Source organism: Vulpes lagopus, chromosome 21 (genome assembly GCF_018345385.1).
Source record: "Vulpes lagopus strain Blue_001 chromosome 21, ASM1834538v1, whole genome shotgun sequence".
Taxonomy (NCBI): domain Eukaryota; kingdom Metazoa; phylum Chordata; class Mammalia; order Carnivora; family Canidae; genus Vulpes; species Vulpes lagopus.
This window is the reverse complement of record NC_054844.1, coordinates 42424350-42442018: the sequence shown is the minus strand read 5'-3', so window position 1 is coordinate 42442018 and position 17669 is coordinate 42424350. Positions and strand designations below refer to the sequence as shown.

The 17669-nt window shown below is 39.5% G+C and overlaps 1 protein-coding gene across 4 annotated transcripts in view; it reads right to left on the bottom strand.

Moving 5' to 3' along the window:
* SCN8A (sodium voltage-gated channel alpha subunit 8) overlaps nt 1–11370 on the bottom strand; it is a 122716-nt gene extending 111346 nt beyond the window's left edge. For all 4 annotated transcript variants that reach the window (XM_041736333.1, XM_041736335.1, XM_041736331.1 and 1 more), the window contains exons 1-2: nt 11238–11370; nt 9417–9746 (exon numbers count right to left, since the gene is read on the bottom strand). In XM_041736333.1, coding sequence (XP_041592267.1) covers nt 9417–9692 — 276 coding nt within the window. In that variant the 5' untranslated portion in view covers nt 9693–9746; nt 11238–11370. The remainder of the gene's footprint in view (nt 1–9416; nt 9747–11237) is intronic.
* Nucleotides 11371–17669: the final 6299 nt, after the last annotated feature.

Genomic DNA, 17669 nt, shown 5'->3' with positions numbered 1-17669 from the left:
GTGTCAAACAGGCTTAAATGTAAAGAACAACATGTAAACAATTTACAACCCATGTGAATTTGGAAAACAATTAGTAAGAAAAACATTCCTTTTATGCTCTTTGACTAAGAAAGCATTTAAAATATGGTTAATTATTGTCAGAAGATGATCAATGTCATTGTGACTTGAGACATACTCCAACATTTCAAAGGCCATTATTAACAAACCCATTCAAGGGGATCCCTGGGTGGTTCAGCGGTTTAGGGTCTGCCTTCAGCCCAGGCGATCCTGGGGTCCCGGGATTGGGATCGAGTCCCACATTGGGCTCCCTGCAGGGAACCTGCTTCTCCCTCTGCCTGTGTCTCTGCCTCTCTCTCTCTGTCTCTCATAAATAAATAAATAAATAAATAAATAAATAAACAAACAAACAAATAAATAAATAAATAAAATCTTAAAAAAAACATTCAACAGGTCAATTTTTATTAAAATAAAAATATTTCACAACCCTGGAGAAACTATCAGAGACTAATTCCTAAAACTATCAATCAGTGGGATTTTATGGCCGAGGTGATTAGCTACTAACACACATTCTAGAATTCAGGTGTAAAGTGTCTCTTCTATACCAACATGGCTCAGAGCTTTGGAACTGCAACTTAGCACTCATGCAAGGAGTTGAAAAGACCTGAGGTTCTTTTCTGGAGCAAATGCTAGGCTCATCTGCAAGTCCCCCTATGACTCACACTGATATTAAAATGTATTGGACTCCTGCCTATTTAAAATCGAAGACTGGCAAAATCTTCAACAGAGTGACAATACTGGCTTTTAAGTACCTCAGGATATCTGCATTATGAGTCCTTTTAAAGATTATCATTTAATGCTTGCTAAAGGCCTATTTAAGACGCTGAATATTTAGACAGCATGTATTCTTTGATTCTTCTGTATTCTCCAGGTTTAGTCTCTTACCAAGTTAGAGCACCACAACCTCTCAAGTACCTGGAACATATTATCTTCAATGCACATATCATTAACTGTAATGATTTATTTCTTTACTTGTTTATTGTCTGTCTGCCCAATGAAAACTAAGTTCCAGGAGTAGCATAAAGAGCTTGTCTGTTTTGTTCCCAAGGGCATGAAACAGAGCCTGGGCATATAGAAAACACTCAATAACAATTTATCAAATTATCAAATGAATGATTGAATGCTAGACTCTGTCCTTAACCCCCTAATCAATCACACAACCCTATCAACTCATCTCTATAACAACTCTTGACTTCAACCACTGCCCTTTCTTTTCACTTCTACCATTATACTTTGGACCCCCAATGCCTCACAGCTGGTCTGTGTCCACTCTATATACCACATTCACCTCCCTAAAGCACTGCTTTGATCACATATCTGCACTCCCCAACATCGTCAGCAGTTCTCTGCTGCTTATCAAGTAAAGACCAAACTTCCGGGCACCTGGGTGGCTCAGTGGTTGAGCATCTGCCTTCGGCTCAGGTTGTGATCCTGGGATCCTGGGATCGAGTTCCGTCCGCATCAGGTTCCCTGCATGGAGGCTTTTTCTCCCTCTGCCTATGTCTCTTTCTTTGTCTCTCATGAATAAATAAAATCTTTAAAAAAAATTTTTTTAAAGGCCAAACTTCCTAGCCTCACACTGAGTCCTCCATGATCTGGTTCCAGCTCTCCCTCCCCAGCCTCATCTCCCACAGCTCCTCCTCACTCATTTCCCCATATTCCAGTCAAATCAGACTACTCAGCTTTTTCTTCCATTGTCCTATGCCCTTGTCCTTGTCTTTGACCCTTTGCTCGTATTGTTCTTTCTGCCTAGAATGTTCCAGTGTAATCTTTTTTTCTATAGCCCAAAGCCTGATTCAAATACTACCCTTCCTATGAAGTCAGTAAGGCCCTTTCTGGGGCTCCCTTATCAAAACTTGTATCACACTGTAGAACACTGCCATGTTATAAGCTACATAAGGGTAAAGAATGGACTTATTAATCTTTGTTTCCCCAAGAGAACCCAGCAGACCTCCTGCTCCTAATGCCTCACATAAAGGAAGTACTCAAGAAGTATTTTTGTTGAATAAATGGGTCATGTTCTATATGAGGCAACCCAAACTGGTGTATGTTCCAATGTCAATTTCTCTCATTTCCTTTAGAGTCAGTTAATACAGGGGGCATAAGCCAACTCACACAGCCAAGAAAGAAGCAAAACAATAAAGGTAGACATGACAGGACAACTTATAATATTCAGGAAATAACAACCTTTATATAATACACACATGATACCAATAAACTAAGAAGAGATTCAAGCACTGGGTGGAAGCTATTAACCCATGATCTTCGATAGTCTTTTCCAATCCTAAGTATCTACAAGAGGAGAAATAAAACTGGTGGCACTTAACAATGGTTATCCAGCCCTCTGAAAATATCTGAAATGTCAGGAAAACTATTTCCTGATCTACTTCTTCAGCCCCTAAAGGAAACTAATTCTTTCGGAAAGGAAAAGATTCACTAGTAAATCAGTCTCTTTTCCCCTCTGGAGTTCAATTCATTTTGGTCAATGGAAAAGTTTTTATTAGAAAAAATATCATAATGTCATCTTTCATGTTCAAAGCACTTAGAAAAGTACATAGTGTTTTTATATGCATTATCTTCTAAGATTAATTTATTCAACAGATATGGATTGAGCACTTACTATGGGGCAGGCATTGCTCTAGCTGATGAGCACACAAGAGGATGAACAATAAACATAAAAATATGGCAGGTGTTGCTAAGTGCTACAGAGAAAAATGAATCAGGGTTGGCACAATAGGCTGTTTCGTGTTATGCAGGGTAATCAAGAAATGATCTTCACAACAACCCGGCAAAATAGGTAGGATATTAGCTATTAGTATAATCTTAATTTCCCAGATTAGGGAAACTGACACCCTGAATGGTTAAGTGACATGCTCAAGATCACCTGGAAAGATGGGAATGGGAGAAACCAGATTTCCCAAAACATGGTCTATTGCTAAGGTTTTAAAGAGGATTTGGGGGTAGCCCGGGTGGCTCAGTGGTTTAGCACCGTCTTCGGCCCAGGGCGTGATCCTGGAGACCCGGGATCCAGTCCCCACGTCAGGCTCTGTGCATGGAGCCTGCTTCTCCCCCTGCCTGTGTCCCTGCCTCTCTCTCTCTCTCTGCGTCTCTCATGAATAAACAAATAAAATCTTTAAAAATAAATAAATAAAGAGGATTTGGACTTGGGAATATGCAACTAAATTCCTTCCCCTCTAGAGAATGCTGCTTAGAAAGTAGAAAAGAAGCCCATATACACATACTGTTAACTCATCACTCTGACAATGGCCTGCCTCCCACTGGTGCATTATCACTTCCCTTGATTTGGGAAATAAAATAACAGAAACACCATTTTTTAATATTGTTGCAAAATGACTTTTTAAAAACAAAATAAAGTTTTAAAATGTGTAGTTTTTATTTAGAACAGAAAGGAGCATGTAGGCTTATTGTGCAAAAGCAGGCAATGCAACACCTCATTAGCAATACTTCAAATCACACCTAATGAACATAAACTCTCCTTTAGCAGCCTGTCTCTGTTCTGCACACCTGTTGAAAAGTGTGTGAAAATAGATTCAGCAAGGATTTTCTGCCAGGAGCGCATGGGACTGCATGTGTGTGTGTGCCCATGCATATGGAGAAAACTGTAAACATTGCAGGGAACAAGATGCCATGCTATAGCTAATGTGAATTAAATCTAAAAACTACTTCTTAGTAAAGGTAGAGGCTGAAGACCTTCATGTATTATAGAAACTCAGAAGGAGGAGGAATCCGTTCTGGTGCAGAGAATCAAGTCAGGCTTTAAGGAAGAAGGGGCCCTAGGGCCTGGACGAATGGATCGAGTGTCAAAAGGTGAAATTAAAGGACAGTATTTTCTAAGACGTGGAAATGGAGACCAAGAGGCAGGGGACACGGGAAACAGTAGTCCACCACAGCTAAAATATGTTATGCGAAAGACCTATGTGTGAAATACAACTAGAAGGATATAGATATAGGCCCAACTCCTATCTTGCATATAATAGGTAAGGAAATTGAAGCCCAGAGAAATTTGGCTGATTTGGCCAAAGGCAAACAAGGGGGAGAAGAACGAAAAAGGAAATTTTTATATTGCCAGTTAGGTGTTCTTTTGACTATCCTGTTCTGTGGGTAGGCTGGGGGACTGGGACAGGTAGGAGATTATTTTTCTCTTTATTTTTTATTTTTATTTTTATTTATTTATTTATTTATTTATTTATTTATTTATTTATTTATTCTCTTTAAACGTAAAAAATATGGGGGTTCCTGGTGGCTCAATGGGTTAAATGTCTGATTCCTGATTTTGGCTCAGGTCATGATCTCAGGGTTGTGAGACTGAGCTTCACAATGGGCTCTGTGCTCAGCGAGGAGTCTGCTAGACCCTTTCCTTCTGCCCCTCCCTCTAGAAAGAAACAAAAAAGTAAAGTAAAAATAGGTAGGGAGGTTAAATAAATTGCCTTGAGATTACATGTCCAGCTGAATAGTTCCAGTTGTACTGACACTGAGCCTAGGTCTCTGGAACAGCTTGTCCAGGGCTGCTAGATTACTCAGCTCCTTCACTAGAGAAGATAAAATACTAGAGCTAATGAAGAGACACCATCCTTTCTCTCAGGAGCACTGCACCTTTCAGGACCCATCCTAAAAAAGGATTTTTGAACCATAGGGATTATCAGGAATGTGAATGAAAAAGCAGGTTCTTCTTCTCGTCTCTAAATTTGCCTGCCTAGCTTCAGAAGAACTGAGTCAATGAAGCTGAGGATTGATTAATAAAACATAAGTGGAGCACCAGAAATGTGTTGTAACAAACTAAGAGTTAGGAGGCATAGGCTCTAGTCCTGGCTCCACCACACAAGATGTTGTTAGCTTTTTTTTTTTTTTTTTTGAAGAAGGGCTATACATATCTTTTTTAAAAGATTTTATTTATTTGAGAGAGTAAGAGAGAGAGAGCTCATGCAGGAGTGGGGGGTCAGGGTGTGGGGAAGAACAGAGTCAGAGAGAGAAGCTGACTCCCCGCTGGGCAGGGAGCCCTAAAGCAGGGCTTGGTCCCAAGATCCTGAGATCAGGTCCCAAGACCTGAGCCGAAGACAGATGTTTAACAGAAGGAGTCACACAGGCATGTTGGCTTTTTACGAGTATTTCCGCTCATTAAATTTATAAAAGGAGGAGGCTGAATTAGCTGATGTCTGAGGCTACAATATTCTAATTTTCTGATTCTAGGTAAACTGCAATTTGCAGGAAAAGAGACATGAAGAGTTGAAGGTAAATTGAACTTTGGGAAATCACATATAATTTTTTAATGCAATAGGCATGTGTCCTACTTAAAGGCACATCAGTCCATCCTGTAATTTAGATTTTTGTTTATAGGACTTTCTTATAAGAGGGTACACCCACTGAACAAAAAGGACACATAGATCAATTACACATTTAAGAAGTGGAAAAAGAAGTACAATCAACTCTAAAGGCCTTTTTCAACTGAATCCACAGACTTTCTTGCTGCCCGCTTAAAACAGTTATCATGCATATACGTGGCCATTTGAATCAACAAGTTATTATTAAGAACTGGAGAGACAGAAAGACACTTCAAGTAACAGAAAGTCCTTGATTTGATTTATTTAAAAAAGCATGGAAGAGGGAGAGATGAATTGAGAATTTATACTGATAAAATGTAAGATTCCATAGCATGAAAGAAGGGAAAAAAAAAATAACAAAATGAAGACTTCAATAGGCTTAAGAAAACAGCAGAAAGAAAACCAAGAACAAAGGCATTCAGAAGAGTTCAGGTTCCTTAGAATATCTATTTGTTTTTGCCAACATATACATATAAAGAAATTCTGGAAAAACCCTCCCAACAGTGGTTACCTGTTCAGGGAGACAGGAAGCAAGCAGATTAGGGAGAGGTGTAAAGAGGAGACATTTTACTGAATATCTTCAAATGACTCTTTAACCACGTAGCTATATAACTTATTTTTATTTAATTCAAAAATTAAATAAATATATAAATATAAATGTCCCTTAAATTCAATTATTTGCAAGCAACAGTTGAAATACAAGAGAGCCAACGGAAGGAGACATTAGAACAAAGTACCAAGAGGTAAAGAAAATGCTACAGCACTGGGAGGTTGGAAGAAATCCAAAGAGAGGATAATCTAGACTGTTTTCAGGGACCAGCTGGAGGTGAAATACAACATGGACAATACTGCTGAGGGCCTCAAGAAGCTTATGATAGCTCAAACCAGCACCAGCTGGTACAAGAATATCTTGAAAATACAACACACAGGTTTATGTCCCTGTGTGCCTGGACAATGTGAAATCCACAATGGGATGAAACCAGAACTCTACTAACAGGGAAGTAGTTTTCTTTCACCCTCTCAAATAGAGGGATTGATATGAGAAACCAGTGTTTCTCAATTGGGAGCCACAAAAATGATTAATTAGGTAGCAGATGAATGTGACCTATAAGGAAAAGATAAAGAAATCCACTTGCATCATTTAGCAAAGAAATTCTCTTTTGCAAGAATTCTTTAAGGCAGTCCATGAGAAACAAACGCAGGGGAATGTCCTCTTAAAGTCATTTATACTCTCGGTATTTTTTGATTTGTGGGTTAATTCCCAGTGTGCTTCCTTGTAAAGGAGACCTTGCTAATTTGGCCTAGTGAAAGGCCTAGTTAGTAAGAAGTATTAGTAGTGCCAGTGAAGATTTGCAAATAAACATGAGCAAGCATATCATTAATCAACTAAAAAATCCCTTGCTTTACAGTGCCTGACTAGCTCAGTTGAAGCATGTGACTCTTGATTTTGGGTTTTTAGTTTGAGCTCTATGTTGGGTGTAGAGATTACTTAAAAATAAAACCTTAAAATAAATCCCTTGATTAATAGTACAATTAGTACTTCTAAAGTGCTACTAATGTTCTTTCTTGTCATGAGTGTTTGTTTGCTTTCTAGTAATCATTAATCTATGCATTTATGAACTTTTCTGCATGGTGGTATGTTTCACAATTAAAAAAAAAAAAGATTAGCAAAAAAAAAAAAAAAAAAAAAACGACTAAAATTACCCTTTCTACAAACTATCTACCCTTGTGGGGAGGCCAAAGGTTGAAGTCAGACTATCATGAAGAACCAGTCCTTTAATGGAGCGCCATCAACATCTGTCCTACTCAAGGAATGATACCTATCAGGGCCAGAGATCTACCCTCTCTGAGGCCTTACTCCCCATCTAGTGCCACTGAAATCTGAGGCATTAGGAGAAAACAGGCTATCTATAGGGCAAGAACCAGGGGGAAAAAGCATGCAAAGGGAAACTGGCTCTGACAACCAACAGCTCTATGTATTCTTCATATATTAAGTCAGGTTAAGAAAGGGAGATTTAATTTGCATTTGAGTTTAAAAAAATAAATATTTCAAATAAAAGCAAAGAAGTTTTAGCCACCTGAAAGGCCAGGGTCCAAAGAACTTTACTTATCTTCTCATTGCTATAAGAGTACTTTCTGAAAAAGATACACCACTGGCCAACTCACTAAATAGGCACAACCAAACTCTGTGATTTGTCATCACTTTGTACCTCTTCTAAGATCATGGATGCAAGGGTAGGAAAGAATAAGAAAACATTTATAAAAATATTTCAAAATTTTACAATGAATGGAATTTTTTTCTAAAAATAGACCAAGATCCCATGTTCCTTATTCACTAACCCAGAAAGTTACAGCCTACCTCCTTCCTCACCCATCTTCCCCACTCAGCAAAGACACAGATTACAAAGTTAGACTTTAAAAAAAGGAAGAGTAAATGAGGAAATCAATGAATGTTTATGAAAACTACTCAGTTCCAGAACTTGATGTGTGAAAAAGTCCTTAGAAATTCTGTCCAACTTCTCAGTTCTAGATGAGAAAATTTAGGCCTAGAGAGGTGATGTGTTTTGCTAAATCCAGTTTTGAGAAGTTTTTTCCTTTATTTACAACTTTCTTTTCCTATAATCTATTTGTGGTAGCTTGAGCAACACACACACACACAAAGAGAAATACAGATAATAAACATGGTGAATTACAGTAGATTCAGGACTTTTTCTAGTCTACTGTTATTTGTATCATATCATGCTTTGTTTCTGAAACTCTATATTTCTCAGTGGAAGATACAAGGTACTGTTGCCATCTTTTTTTTTTTTTTTTGCCACTTTTTTCCATTATGGAGCTGTCCTGAGCTGCAACAGGAGTGAGTGAAGGACCATTTTGTGTAGACACTGTCTTAACTGCTTTTGCCATCCTGAACGAAAAATACCTCCACAACTATAGCTAGGTCAAGAGATCTACTGGTCTCATCTTACTTCTGTCCCGTTATTAAGCCAAGAAACTAAAATTTCTTCCAAATTAAAAGATTGAAAGATGAGTTAAGTGGAGTTTATGAGGCAGTTTTGTTAATAAAGACAATTTAGGTAAGCTTTATATGTATGAATATGTAATTACACAAAGTCTTTCCTTCCCTCATCTGGAAACACCTATCAATCTACCTCTTTAACTGACATTTATCAAATCAGGGACCCCTAAAATGGAGTCTGAAATCATTCCTCAGTACGCAATGGCTCATTAGTTGGCTGGTGGCATTGCTTCTCCACCTGTTGCCTTGTTTCAAAAGATACTCATGAGAAAGGAACACTCGGTGTGGTCAAATATTTGTTAGGGGAGTTTGAAACTCTTGGTCAAATGAAGACTGGTATTTATTTCACTTGTGCTTTTTACTGGCAGGAATAACAGAACTGACTCTACTATAAGGATGAGTGGTGGCTCAATCCAGACAACTGAGTAACAAGGCCAAAGACTTGGTCTCCTCACTGGCCTGGTTTGGTTTACCTTATTCTATTCCTGTCCCCAACAGCTATGATCTAATGTCACCAAGGGACAGAGGAAGTTCTGATAGAGTATAAATCCATAAACTCCTCTATATTAACGATAGGCTTTGTTGATATTGTAATAGTTACATCATCATTACATTTAAAGATAAAATTCTAAATGTATATGGGAGAGAGATTTTACCCGCCTATAACATCTTTCACCATGCCATCTTTCTTGGACTCATTTAATAGAGTCCCATTTCATTTATGTTCTTCTTTTTTTTTTTTAATCTGTTTTCATCTTTTTTTCTGATCTGGCCTGGAGCCAAAAACAGAAGTCTTATTAACGGAGACAAGAAGTGTCAAGACCCACAAATGAGCCTGAGCAGCAATTAAATTGAAAAATAAACCCCATTAACCAGAACTGAAACAAAAGGTTAACTACTTATCCAAACTTGGGCAAAGGGACAGTTCTTTCTCCCCCGCCTCCCCTAAGCCTGTTAGGAAAGGGGTTTCTGAAGCTGTGCCGCCTCCTCCTCCAACTCACTTTCTGCGTCAAATAGTATGGGTCAAAGTCCTCCAGGGGAACTGCAACCAGGCCTTGTGGGATGTCCCCATAGATGAAAGGCAAACTCTTCCCTGCTTCCAGGTCACTGTTTGGCTTGGGCTTGCTATCCTCATCGTCTTCCCGATGACTGCCTTCGGCCTTTGGCGGTTTCTTGAGCTTGCTCTCAGCAATGCGCCTCTCGATGTTTGCCAGTGACTCAGGGGTGAAAGGCTTGAAACTATCGGGGCCTGGTGGTGCAAGCAGCCGCGCTGCCATCTTCTCATCCTGCAGCAGCTTCGTTAGTTATGCTGCGTCCCGGACAGGTCAGCTCTGGAAGAAACGGCAACACAGACAGCAGTAATCAATCGCTGCTCTGAAAAGAGGCCAGACCAAACCATCTCACTCTCGACCTTTATTCACAACCTCTGCAACACATAGTTTCTTCCGTGACACGGTTATTTTTCTCTTCAGAAAATCTGTGTGTGAATGGGCTGGGTGATGTCCATAAGCACCCCCAGGGGAATGGCTAGCCGGGGAGATCTAAAGATGGGAGGCTCCTGCATTGCTAGTTTTTCTTACTTTACTTAGATGCAACTCCACTGTTTGCAATCATATAAACTACAAAGGTACATTCCACACCCTCAAGGAACTTCTATTCTGAACTAATAAGGCATATTTAACATTACCCAGGGGCCCGTGCTAGCTCTGGAATCCTTATATGCTCAAGTCACCTTCCTTTCCTGGAACTCTATTCCCTAAAGAAATATTCTTCCTTCCAAATACAACACAAGGGCAAACTGTCACTCCTTTAAATTTCAGTTTCTGAAAATACTAAACCCTTCAAAACACTGGAGGCACAAAATATAGATAAAATAGACTCCATTTACTTCGGCTCTTCCATTTCAAGTTATTTTTCAATTCACCAAGATGTGTAAAATCCATCTGGTATAAAAGTCCAGAAGTACCTCTTTGATGATGGAGATCCTGCCAGGGACAACCGGGGGTGGGGCGAGGGGAAGCAAATGGCAGAACAATCTCGGAGAATTTCCTCTGAAGCAACAGCACTGCAGTGCCTGCAGCAGGGTGAAGGATGGCAGGAAGGCCTGCGTGCAGCCCAGAGGGGCTCAAACTAGGAAGGACAGAAATGAGAACAGGACAAAAAACCAAACTTCCCTTCTAAAAGGAAAAGTGAAGTAGGGCCATCCTAGAGCCAATGATTTCTAAGCATGGGATTTGAAAAGTCCCATTTCCATGTTTACACGGAGCCCTGGGTTATTTAAAACACATCTTGAAGGCACCTGGGTGGCTCAGTTGGTTAAGCACCTGACTACTGATTTTGGCTCAGGTCATGATCTCAGCCCCACGTCAGGCTCCACACTAAGCACAGAGTCTGCCTGAGATTCTCTCCCTCTCCCTCTCACACGGTTCACACTCTCTCTCAATAAACAAATAAATAAAACTCTAAACAAGACAAAAGACACTTTGAAACAGGGGGATCGCTAACATCAAACACAATACTGCTTGGTGCCTGCCATAAAAGGACCTGAGCAGGTGAGTCTTACCACGAAAGCTGTAGGGCTTTACCAGCATTTCATCTGGTACTTACGGTGCTGCTTTTGCCTTTCGTTTTGTGAGCTCCACAGAGACAATCGGGAAATTTTTTTTTAAGGCTAAAGATTGTTCTTTCCCTCCTACTTAGCCCTCAGGGTCCACTTCAAGGCAAGTATCCATAAAACTCAAGCCTCCTCAAGAGAACAGTAGTAGAGTTAACTCTAAATAATTTGAGAGTGAAATACCCAAGGGCTCCTTTCATAAACGCACCCGCAGAGATCCCAGATTTCTCTAGTGGTGGTGATTGCTAAGGGCTGCAAAGGCAGTGTGCAGTGTCTCCGTGTGGGCTGGTCAGCTCACTCCCTTACAGCATGGGACTAATGAGGCCCGAACCACAAGTCTGCCCCCATGAAGACCAAAGAGCTTGGCGCTGGACTGAAAAACAAAACAAAACAAAACAAAAAAAAAACAATGCTCCGTACACCGTGGGGTCCAAGAAATCATTTTCACATATTATGCCCAGAATTTTTGAGATGCAAGGGATTTCACAGATACAGTCCATTCATTTTATAGATTAGGAAATGTGGGGTCCTAAAAGCTTGGACAACTTGTCCCAGAATAAAAATCACAACCAAAGAGCTCTGACTCAACAACTCATATTTCTTTTATTATGACCAGTGTCAGTCACCCACCCTCCTCTCCTACTCTAACCCCCACTACTCCCAGCAGGAACAGTCTGGATCATCGAATAAAGCACATGCAAAGGCCAATGGTTTTGCTGGTTTAAGACTTTATTCACAATGTTTTCCTCAAGCTAGAATTCCTTTTCTCTCATTCCTTTCCTCTTCTCTCTCCCTGAATTGTCTCCAGTAAATGCTCACTCCTGTGTACAACCCTCTCACCGGCTGCAGCCTTTACCAATTTTTCCCCTTGTGAACTCCTATAAGCCTTATCATGATCTTAGCTCACAGTTACCCACAACTTCATATGTTTCAGGCACTGTTCCAAGCACTGTGCTTCTATTAACTCATTTAATCTCTGAGACAACATATGAGGCAGGTATCATTATTCTTTCCTTTTAAGAGATGAGAAAACAGAGACACAGACATAATACAGCCTGCCCAAAGTTACACAGCTAGAAAATGACAAATCAGGATTCAAAGCACCCTGTTCACACTTGTTTTGGCTCTTAGTTATCACTGAATTGTACCTTATAAAATCCCAAAGGGAAAGGGTGGTGCCTTAAACTACTTCTCCATCCCTTTTACAAATGATAGGATTATACCTAAAAACTATAATGAGTTCAGATACCTGGAACCTCTTTGCTCTCACAGTCACACTCATTCTCAACCCTGAGTCACCCTCAGTTCCTATTTAGAGGACAAAGAATACTGCGAGAGATGCTTCCACATGGAAGCAACCCAAGTGTCCACTGAAAGATGAATGGATAAAGAAGATGTAGTATATACAATGGAATATTACTCAGCCATTAAAAAAGAATGATATCTTATCATTTGTAACAACATGGATGGACCTAGATGGCTTAATGCTGAGAGAAGTCAGACAAAAAAAAAAAAAGACAAAAACCATATGATTTCACTCATATGTAGAATCTAAGACAAACTATCAGCAGAAACAGACCATAAAGATAGAGAACTGATGTTTGCTAGAGGGTGGGAGGGCAATGGGGAGATGGGTAAAGTAGATGAAGGGGAGGGGGAGATACAGGCTTCCAGTTTGGGATGAACAGACCACAGGGATGAAAGGCACAACACAGGGAATACACTCAACGGTATGGTAATAGTGTTGTACGGTGACAGATGGCAGCTACACCTGTGGTGAGCACAGCATAACCTATAGACTTGTCCAATCACTATGTTGTACACCTGAAACTAGTATAAAACTGCATGTCAACTATATTCCAATTGAAAAAAATGTATATATTGCAAGAGGAAGTGACTGAAGACGCAGACAATGCTTGTGACCTGACTGTACACCCCTGGGCTCTTCACAGGTCAAGCTGTCCAAGGCTAAGTCCTCTGCCTTTGCTTCCAGATCCTATTTCCTCCTGCCTTCTCCAAAACCATGATCCTTCAATGATCCAAGCTCCCCATCACATTCTCCATCTTTACTTTTCCTTTCCTACTTCTATATCTTCTTCCTTTTTATCGCCAGCCCCGCTCTCTCTCCATTGGCTTAAGATCCTCATTCTAGTCTCTGTTGTCCTGGTTCTATCCACAACTACAGTCTCTTCTTCTCTAAGGGCTGGCCTTCTGCAATCTTTCTGCAACATTCTTTCTTTTAGGGATCTCATCTACTCAAAATAATCTGAACATGGGTGATTTTTCAAATTTTGATCACCAGCCCTAACTGTTCTCCTGAGCCTCATAACTGCCTATCACCACTTCAAAATTAAAGCATGTAAAACCACTCCTCTCTTTACTTCCCAAACTGATTCTTTCCCTTGGCTTTCTTAATTCTGTTATTAGAACCCTCATTTTTCCAGCTAACTAGCAACAGATCTTGGTCATCTTTGCCCTGTCATCCTTTGTTGTCCTTGCCCAACCAGTCACCAGCCTTACTAATTCTGCTTTCTTCCAAGTTTCTATTTTCAACAGTGTCACCCGCATCCCGGACCTACTCTAAAAGCCTCCACTTGTAGACCAGTCCTCAGTCCACCAGGTGCATCTCTGCTTCTATTACGCCATTTCCCTCCCTCAAACCTACCAGAATTATAGGAGACGATCCAAACTTCTTCCACTCCACTGCCATTCAAGATCTTCTACAATCTTACATTTGTCAAATGTTCTCTTCTACCCTTCCTACAAGAACATCTACTCTGGTGACTGTTTTTTGTTTTGATTTTCTAGGCTTTTCTTTTTAAAGGGAGAACATAATAAACTATATAGATCTCAAGTGCACAGAGATTGGTTATTTGCACATATAAATACATGGGTGTACCCACTGCTCAGCTTAAGTTATAGAAGATTGATTCCAGCATGCCAGACAGCTCTCTTGAGCTGATAACAGTAACAACCACCACCACGACTGGCCCAGCAAAGGCTAGTCTGTCATCTATCTCCGTAGATTAGTTTGGGCGGTTCCTGAACTTCATGGAAGTAGAATATAGAATACTATATTCTGGCTTCTTTCAGGGTCTGGCTTCTTTCATTCAACATTCTTTCTGTGAAATTTATCTTTGTTGTGTGTGTATGGATAGATCCCTCTTTTTATTGCTGGGTAGTATTTCATGTATGAATCCAGCAGTTTATCCATTTTAGCTTGACAGACATTTAGGTTGTTTATTATTCCAGGCTTTCATGGATAAAAGCTGCTAAGGTTTTTGCACATGTTTTTCGTGTTCATTTTTTTTCAGGTATAAATAGGAGTGGAATGCTGGGCTCAAAACAGGGCACGTGTTTATCTGGCTTTGGTAATAACTCCAGAAATGTAAGAGGGTTCCAGTTGCTCTCTATCTTCACCGGACTTAGAAAGGAGTCTTCTTTATTTCACCCTTTTTAATAGGTATGTATACAGGCATTGCATAGTTTTTAAAAAAATAATTTATTGAGGTGAAATTTATAAAACATAAAATTATCCATTTTAAAGTGAACAACTCAGAGGCAATTAGTACACTCACAATGTAGTGCAATTACCACATCTATTTAGTTCCAAAACATTTCCATCATGACAGAGTAAAAACTCCTTTACCCATTAATTAGTTTCTCTTCATTCCTCTCTGTGTCCATCCCCCACCCCTGCCCTGAGCTCCTGGCAACCATCAGTCTGTGTTCTCTCTTAATCTATTCTGGATATGCATACGAATGGAATTTTACAATAAGTAATCTTTTGGGTCTGGTTTCTTTTTCACTTAGCATAATGTTTTTGTTTTTTGATATTTTATTTGTTTGAGAGAGAAAGAGTAGGCGAGCAGGGTTGGGGGGCAGAGAGGGAGGGACAAGCAGACTCCACTCTGAGTGGGGAGCCCATAGTGGGGCTCCATCTCAAAGGACCCTGAGATCACAACCTGAGCCAAAACCAAGAATGGGACACTTAACTAACTGACTGAGCCCCCCAGGTGCCCCCTAGCATAACCTTTTTGAAGTTTATCCATACTGTAGGATGCATCATATCAGTACTTCACTCCTTTCTATGGATGAATAATGTTTCATTTTATGTGTTATAATTTGTTTATTCATGCATCCATGGGTGGACATTTGAGGTCTTTCTGTTTTTGGGCTATTATGAATAGTGTATGCACAGGTACTTATTTTAGTTCCTGTTTTCAATTCTTATGAGTACACGCCTAGGAGTGGAATTGCAGGGTCATATGTGACAGCATGTTTAATTCTTTGAGGAAATGCCAAACTTTTTCCACAGTGGCTGAGCCATTTTACATTTAAAACAGCAATATAAAGATCCAATTTCTCTATATCCTAGTCAACACTTATTTTCCTTTTTAAATTTTTTTTAATTAAAAAAATTATTACAGTATTACAGCCATACTTGTGGGTGTGAGTAGTGTCTTGTTGTGGGTTTTGATTTGCATTTCTCTAATGACTCAGGAGGTTGAGCATTTTTTCATGTTTGCCAGCTTACTGGGGTTTTAATTTGCTTTTCTCTGATGATATTGAGCATCTTTTCATATGCTTATTGACCATTTAGATAGATATCCTCCTTTGTGAAATGCCAGTTTAGGTTTTTAAGTCTTTGGCCACTTTTTTCTATTGGGTCACCTGCATTTTCTTATTGATTTGTGGGAGTTCTTTGGCTATTTTCCATACAAGTCATTTGTCAGATATATCTCAAACGTCCTTCTTTTTACTTTCTTAATGCTGTCTTTTAATAAAAAGTAGTTCTTCATTTTGGTAAAATCCAACCTATCTTTTCTTTCATGTTTTCTTTGTTCTGAGAAATCTTTTATCCCAAGGTCATGCAGCAATTAGCCTGTTTTCTTCTAGAAGTTTCATTGTTTTGTCTTTTTAATTTAGATTTCAAATAATTTGGAATTGATTTTTGTATATATAAGATAGAGGTCTAGGTTCCTTTTTTCCCCTCCTTACATGGATATCTAATTGACCCTGTATCACTCAATAAAAGGCTGGTCACTATTATTTTCATTGACTTCTAAATATATTTTCATTTTCTTGTTTTAAATCTCCTGAAATCTTTCTTTCCTTTTTATATAAGTTCTATTCATCCATTAAAACCAGGTTAAATTCTTCTCCTGAGGAAACTGTCTCGCAAAAAAGTAAAAAATAAACTTTTTAGATTTAGAAGGAACTTAAGAGACTATCTAGTCCAACTTTCCTTACTTTACAGATAAGAGAATTTTTCAGTAAGCAAGAAAGCCTGAGTTGTCTAATTGCTAATTAGTGGCAGAGGTAGAGCTAGGGCACAGGTCTCTTGGCCTCCAACATAATGCTCTTTTCAACATACTACACAATCTCTCAGGCAATGCATCTTGCCCATCTTATCACCCCAGTCTCAGCTTTCTTCCTCTTGCAGTGCTAAGATGAGACACCCAGCCCAGATAATGAAGGAACAATAAAAGTGACTTTTAGCCCTAACAGTCCTGAAAGAGACTGAACTTGACTCAAAGCTGGGGAAGGAGATTATTAGGATTCTCTTCTCTTGGTCATCCAGAAGGATTATGACCTTAAAATATCAGCTGTGGCCTGTACCCACAACTAGAAATAAATCTAAATTAAGGGGAGAGGGATAGAAGAGGGAAGGAAAACTGGCTTTGCATGGTTGTAACAGGGATGAAGAAAGAGAAGTCATCCAGGAGTTGTTAACAGAAACGTTATAGGCAAGGATACTCAAGAAAAATGTTAAAAGGAGGGTCAAATAGCAAGTAGTATTAAAAACTTGTCTGACTTGAAAAAAAAGAACAAAGTTGGGGGGGGGGCTTATACTTTACAATAGCAACAATTACTACAAAGATACAGTCAACAAAGTAGCATGGTACTGATGAAGGATAAAAGCAGAAAAATGTTCACCTGTAGCCCAGAAGGTTGACTTACAGCCTGTATAGTTCTGATAAGGATCAAATAGGTGTTGGTTGCTATGTTCTTAAAGTCTCATGACTGCCTGTAAATCCCACCAATGTTAATATTGAACTGAACAATAAGCACCAGAGAAATCTTGAACAAGTAGTTTTACAAGTAGAAATTCAAAGAAAGGATGCCTGGGTGGCTCATCAGTTAAGCATCTGCCTTTAGCTCAGGTCATGATCCCAGGGTCCTGGAATCAAGCCTCATGTGTAGCTCCCTGCTCAGTGGGAAGCCTGCTTCTCCTTCTGCCCTTCCCCTCTACTTGAGTTCTCTCTCTCTCTAATAAGTAAAATCTTTTTTAAAAAAAGAAATTCAAAGAAGACATTTATGATCTAATACTCCCTGCATGACCTCACCCCCTTAAGCACTAAGCATATAATGACCAAAACAAAAATGCAGCTCTTTTTGCCCATGGGTCCTGTCCCATGCTATTTAAATAAACTAAGTTGCATCAGACAACATCTCGAGAATTCTTTCTTGGTTATTGGAGTCGATGATCCTGTAATAGTATTGGCATAAAGACAGACACATAGACCAATGGAATAGAAAGCCCAGAAACAAAACCTCACATATATGGTCAAATGATTTTCAACAAAGGTGAAGCCTCTTCAATGAGGAAAAGGATAGGTTTTTCAATAAGCGGTGC